The 6483-nt window shown below is 35.5% G+C and overlaps 1 protein-coding gene across 3 annotated transcripts; it reads right to left on the bottom strand.

The window, feature by feature from the left end:
* Positions 1328-5438, bottom strand: LOC109225302 (ras-related protein RABA5a-like). 3 transcript variants are annotated; one of them, XM_019389921.1, is made up of 5 exons: positions 5179-5438; positions 3032-3086; positions 2716-2888; positions 2201-2631; positions 1328-1872 (listed from the first exon to the last, which is right to left on the bottom strand). In XM_019389921.1, exons 4-5 carry the CDS (start codon positions 2538-2540, stop codon positions 1535-1537), a joined length of 678 nt encoding a protein of 225 aa, XP_019245466.1. In that variant the 5' UTR covers positions 2541-2631; positions 2716-2888; positions 3032-3086; positions 5179-5438; the 3' UTR covers positions 1328-1534. The 3 variants fall into 3 exon arrangements, with proteins under 3 accessions (XP_019245466.1, XP_019245468.1, XP_019245467.1); XM_019389923.1 differs by having other exon boundaries at positions 3035-3086; XM_019389922.1 differs by lacking the exon at positions 3032-3086.

The raw sequence follows: 6483 nt of genomic DNA, 5'->3' as shown, positions 1-6483 counted from the left end.
TGAAACTTTTTTGTTAAGATTTAAGTTTTTTGGGTTAATAGTTACACAAAAGATATTTCCTTGTGTAACTACTAACCCAGTAGCACAAAATGATTTTTGGGTTCAGTGGCCAAGTAAGGGGATCACCAGAACTCGTAGATTTTAAATCTTGAATTTGTCTATGACTTAAACTACTTGAACACATCATAGAACATGGAATAAGAGAGCACCCAATTCTCAAGTCGATGTTATAACCAAAACTAGGAATTGCAAAAATTCAGTCGAGAAGTAAATGTTTTAAGATATAAAGAAGTAGGACATAATATATGCATTAAGGTGAAGTAATGTTAGACGTGGTTGGAGAATCTAAATGCAGATAATAGATGAAGATATAACACATCGAATTAAAATAGAATATAATGATTGAATTGGATGAGTGTTACAAGAGTGATATTCGATGGACAAATATATATTAGTGAATATTGGTCAGTTAAGGCTCAAAATATTCACATGATGTATGTCATACAAAGTGTATCTTACTTTGGGTGTGCAACAAAATTGAATAAGATCACAAAACAATCACATATAATGGTGGATGCGCGTATTAAAATGAGAAGATCGACTAAGATGGTTTGATCATGTCATGGACCTCCACACGCACCGATCCACATATGTGACAATATGGTGATATAAGTTTATAGGAAAAGATAGACCTCCAATGAAAATCAAGAACTATAAAAAAAAATGGAAGCAAATTCATATATGCGATTCAAACTAGTTGGTAAATAGAATTAGTTGCTACAACTAAATTCTTTTTATTTTGATTAGAGACTTTTATGTACGTGTATATATAAGTGTGAGATTTAATACCTTTAATTTGTCAAGACATATGATTTTGTATAAGACATTGTGAACATGACTAGAATGGAATGGACACAAAAAATTCATAGAGCCAACTCTAACTAGTTTGAGATCCAATGGATCAATTGAATACTCATCTTTAATTTTGTTAAGACTAATGAAAAGAGAAACAAAGGGAAGATGAAACTGTCACGACCCAAGCCATAGCATGTATTGTCCGCTTTGGGCCTACGCTCGCACGAGTTTGTCTTTCGAGCTACGTCACCTCGAGTCCTAAAAGCGCGCATACCATGTGAACTTGTGTCATGCCTTATAAAGCACTTCACTTTTCTCTTTCCGTCTCTCGTTTCGATGCGAAATTCGCCTAAAGTGACATGTGTACCCCTTCTTGACTCGCTCTCATCAGAAGCTTGCCAGCCTAGCCAGTCATGCTTGACTCGCCCTCATCAGCCTGCCCTCCATCACGGGCATCACAGAAACACAGACAGAAAAGAAGCAGCTGAACAAATTGAATTATACAAAACTGCAAAACTCAAAAACAGTCCCAAAAAAAAGGTTCACCCCCCCTTGAGATAATTTACATTTTCTAAAGAAAGTTTTCCTATAACACTGAAAGAAAGTTTTACTTTTTCTTCAACAGTAACAAGAAATTGAATTACATCACAGAAGGAAAATGTCCTTCCCATAGTATAGCTTAAGATGAACAACATCTACCCTTCTTTGTTTCTGCATCTGTTTCTTGATTTCCATCAGCTTGCAAAACCACAGTCTTACCATTTGCTAGTCGACCCGAATCCTTTTTCTGGAGCTCTTGAGATTGAATAACCTTCCTGCTCAGAATATTATAGATCTCCCTAACAACCGTCTGAAAAGCGGAAGCTACATTCGACGAATCCAAAGCTGAAGTTTCTATGAAAAATAGTCCCTTTGCCTCGGCCAAGGCTTTGCCTTCTGCTGTTGTAACCTCCCGTGCATCTTTGAGATCGGATTTGTTGCCAACGAGTATTGTAACCACATTCATGTCGGAATGAGCTGTCCACAACACATTATAAAGATATGCTAGTCAATTAAAGGAACAGCCGGAAAAAAAGGCAGCCCGGTGCACTAAGCTCTCGCGGGTCTATGGTAGGGCCGGACCACAAGGGGCTATTGTACGCAGCCTTACCCTGCATTTCTGCAAGAGGCTGTTTCCACAGCTCGAACCTATGACCTCCTGGTCACACGGCAGCAACTTTATTAGTTACGCCAAGGCTCCCCTTGAGCATACTTTGCTGAGAAAATGGACCGAAAATAAACAATGCTATTTGAAGATGTTGAAAAACGAATCTGTTGAAAGATGAATTAATAGCATATTGCTTACTCTGAAGTTCATTAAGCCATCGACCAATGCTATCAAAAGTCAGGCGCCTACTGATATCGTAAACCAGAAGCGCTCCAACTGCACCCCTATAATATGCAGAAGTAACTGCTCGAAATCGTTCTTGACCAGCTGTATCCCATATCTGCGCTTTAACCTCCTTTCCATTGATGTCCATCTTTTGGGTCTGAAATTCTACTCCAATTGTCGATTTTGAGTTTGGATAGAATTCATCTCTAGCAAATCTGGCAAGCAAATTGGATTTTCCGACTGCAGAATCACCAATCAAAACAATCTTGAAAAGGTAATCCTCTTTTTTCTCTTCCTCAGAATGTAGCGCCATCTTCTACACCGCATAAAAGGGAAGCAGCTAGAACACCATAACGACTTATCTATGTAGCTAAGATGCAACAGCCTTTTTCAGAATCTAAATGCTGAAATAAAGAAAAGTGAAGAATGAGCAGGTGTAGGCTCTCGGGAAAAAATCTCAAAATCAGGGTTGGCTAAAAAGGAAATACCAAAGGCAAAGAAGAAAGTGGAAAAAGTTCTGTCTGAAGTTGAGGAGTGGCACTACAATATACACTGTGCTGTGCACCATGAACTACAACTTCCCTCGTCCGGTCACTGCACAATTAAGTTACTTCCTCCCGTTCTAGTTCAGTCCTAGAAGGAAGTGACAGCTTTTAAATATCTGCACGAAAGTACTTAAAGTTTCAGCAACGAATCGAGTACAATTAAATGAAACAAGTTTCCATGCTTCTATAGGATATAATCTAAACATAATAAGGGATAAAGAATGAGATAGTGTGAAATCAATTAGATATAATGTCCCACCACCTACTAAGCTCCCACTCCCTTGCTTCTTGCTGCCAAGAAGTTAAGCTCAAACCTGAAAGTAATATGGTGGAAATCAAGCACAGGAAAGAATCAGTGTTGCGCACTTAAGCCATGAAGATCAGAAAAGCACAGCGAGGGCACTTCGCCTCGCTTAAGTTGCGCTTCAGCCTAAGGCAAGGCACTAAGACATGAACCTCATTGCTTTTGAGTTTTGTCGTAAATCAAGCGGCAGTAAACAACTAAAGATAATTGGAAAATAAGCTTATTAGCCGTGTCTATATATCTATATATAAAACATTACGCCTTTTTTTTGCTAAAGCCCAAACTTTAAGTGCACTTTGCACTTAAAGCCCCAACAGACCTAGAGCGCTTTTACAAGCTTTTCGCCTTTGACAACACTGGAAAGAATTATAAATTACTGGTATTTTAGGGTCTGAAAAATGCAAAAAGAGACAGATGCAATGCACAAGAATCAGAAAGGGGAACAGATTCTTCAAACTTCCATGTATATACAATCTGAACGTCATATATTAAACAATTCAAGATTATTTGCTTCAAATAGGGACATCTTTTGGCTATAATTCAAAAATAGGATATTCATCAAACACCATAAGGAGGTACAAAGCGATGGTGATGTAACTTTTAAAGAAAGAAAGTCATGTTCATGCATTTTATATTACAGATAGTATCCGAGCCAACTTGCATGCACCTCAGCTATAACTACTACCTCCCACTAGCATATGTACTGACTTACTCTATCCGCCTAGGCTTAGGAAACTGCGAAGAGTTCACCTAGTGGTATTGGGATTCACCCCTAGTTCCCAAAGTTATCACTCTTAACTCTTTAACCACTGAGCAACGTTTGGAAGATCCAGAATCCATTATTGTTTATAAGCACATGCATCTTTCCATGAAATGATTCAATCAACGATACCCCTCAATCCCAAAACCAATAGGGTTGGCTATGTAAATCTTGTCTACTACACTATTCGCTCTATTTAGGTCTATTCCATTCCAATACTAAATAACAGCATAACTAAGGGTTCTATAAATCTCTTACATGACTCTTTGTTATTAGCTAACTCTACAACAATAACAGACAACAACAGCAACATGCCCAGTATAATTCCACAAGTGGGGTCTGGATAGGATATAGTGTATATGTAGACCTTAGCTCTACCTTGTGGAGGTAGAGAGGTTGTTTCCGAAGATCCTCGGCTCAAGGTATTAACTAACTTTGTTCTTCCTATAACAAAGACTTCATATCACACCACATATCTAGCAGATGGTCTGCAAATTTATTCAACATAACCGCATATATCTATCCAAAAAAAACAAATTGCACCCAAATGAATAGGAAATTAGCCCCATCAACATGTAAATCACATTGACAATTGATAAGGAAATTGACCTAAGGAAATGAGAACAGTATCCTAAAGCTCAATGTTTTCCTATATATGGGACCCTTATAGTAAATAATTTCAACAATAAGCTGCATTGCATAAAACTGTCAAATCATGTCTAAATAAAAAGAGCAGCTCTATTTTTGTATGACTCAGAACAAGACATACAATAATTACTAAATTATAACTAAACAGTTTTCTGACATAACTACTTCTACTCCAACATCTTAAAACTATCTCAGAGTTTTGGCATTTACCCATTAAACATTAAAAAAAGACACCTGATACTAAATGCAAATAGCAACACATCTCTTTTTCAGGATATTCCTCAATAACCCCAGATTTTAATTTCAAGGTTAAACAAAGAAAAAATGGGGCAAAAAGATAGAAACAAATTTCAACCTTGAGCAGTTCTAGCACAAAAAAAGAGGCTTTTTCTTCATAAAATCTTATAAAAGAGAGAGCTTTCAAGTAAAAGATGGTAACAAGAAACAAATGGGGATTAAAAAGTTTCAATCTTTTTTGACATAGGCACATACCCACTTTTATTTTCAAGGTAAAACAAAGAAAAAAAATTAAAAAGCTGAAAAAGGGTCAATCTTTAGAAGTTCTAGCACAAAAGAAAAGGCATTTTCTTGATAAATTCTTATAAAAGAGATATGTTTCAAGTAAATTATGAAATAAACTAATAAATAAACAAATGGGATAAAAAAGATTAAATCTTTTGAGATAGGAACATACCCAATTATTTATATGATCAAATGCTACATTCCCCCTTATGAATATATCAAGTGTGTGATCAAATCAGAACCTACGGCGGTAACAGATCAATGAATAAAAACAGGTAAAAAGTGGAGGGATTTGAAAATGTGTGGGGAAAAACATAGGAATCAAATGATTATGGTTTGGGGTTTTGTTAGGACAATTTTGAAGATTCAAGGAAGTGGACAAGAGAGAGAAGAGAAGAGAAGGCAGATGTAGCAATAGAAAGCTATTAATTGTAATCAATATGTTTGGCATACTGTTTGTATTATTCCGTCCGGTCCATAGTAAACGATGAATTACAAAAAATTTAATTTATTTTTTCAAAATTATTCTTATGTATGCATTTCTAAAATTGATTAAATTATGTTGTAAGATTTAATTAAGGATAGTTTAGTCACACTAACTATTTTTGTCTAGAATTTAGTATTTTCTTAATGGGTGTGTCCAAGACAAATTGGTCACTTATCGTGGACCGGAGGGAGTAATATTTTAGTAATGGAAAAAAATCAAAAGGCAAATACATATGCAACCCATTCAACTTGGCTCCATTTTTTATTTTGGCACTATATCTCAACCTTGTTTCATTTTGGCCCTCCAACTCTATTTCTTATGTTTCACTTTAACACAAAAATTGAAACCAGTGCAAAAAATATAGCGCGTGTGTATATATATATACAAATCTGAGGTGTAATAAATATACAATTAAATGTTGCCACCTGATTTTTTTATCCATATCAAACCGACCAATACTAAAATACCCGAACCCGATAGTATTTGGGTAAAATTACGTCTGCTTCTTATTTACACAAGAAAATGACAACACTGAAAATGAAATTCGGAAATGGTTCACTTATTTTGTCAAATTTACACCCATAAAAGCGATATATTCATTAGATCATACTATGTGCCTACCACGTAAAAAAAAACCACAAAAAAATTAATTAGAATAAATAAACGATCAATAAAATTGCAAGTTTTCTGGATGGCCAGGTATGAAATCGGCAAATGAAAACTTTGTAACTTTGAGAATGAATATGGGACTAGTTAGCTTTTGTGTTAAATGAAACATAAAAAATAGAGTCGGAGGGCCAAAATGAAATAAAGTTGAGATAGAATACCAAAATAAAAAATATGACCAAATTAAATGGACCGTATATGCATTTGGCCAAAATCTTATCATGAAAAAAGAATATTGGAAGTCTCTACCAAAATCTCGGCGTTGTTATATGACTATGAAATAAAATCACTTTGATTTTAATTACTACGAAATGTTGGGAATAC

The sequence above is a fragment of the Nicotiana attenuata genome, chromosome 5 (assembly GCF_001879085.1).
Source record: "Nicotiana attenuata strain UT chromosome 5, NIATTr2, whole genome shotgun sequence".
NCBI classification, from domain to species: Eukaryota; Viridiplantae; Streptophyta; class Magnoliopsida; order Solanales; family Solanaceae; genus Nicotiana; species Nicotiana attenuata.
The sequence above is the reverse complement of the archived record's forward strand: the minus strand, read 5'-3'. Positions and strand labels throughout refer to the sequence as shown.

Coding starts and splice junctions, on each gene's coding strand:
- LOC109225302 (XM_019389921.1), bottom strand. CDS start 2,540: ATGGCGCTACATTCTGAGGAAGAGAAAAAAGAGGATTACCTTTTCAAG. Junction 1,873..2,200: donor ATGGCTTAATGAACTTCAGA/GTAAGCAATATG, acceptor TGTTGTGGACAG/CTCATTCCGACATGAATGTG.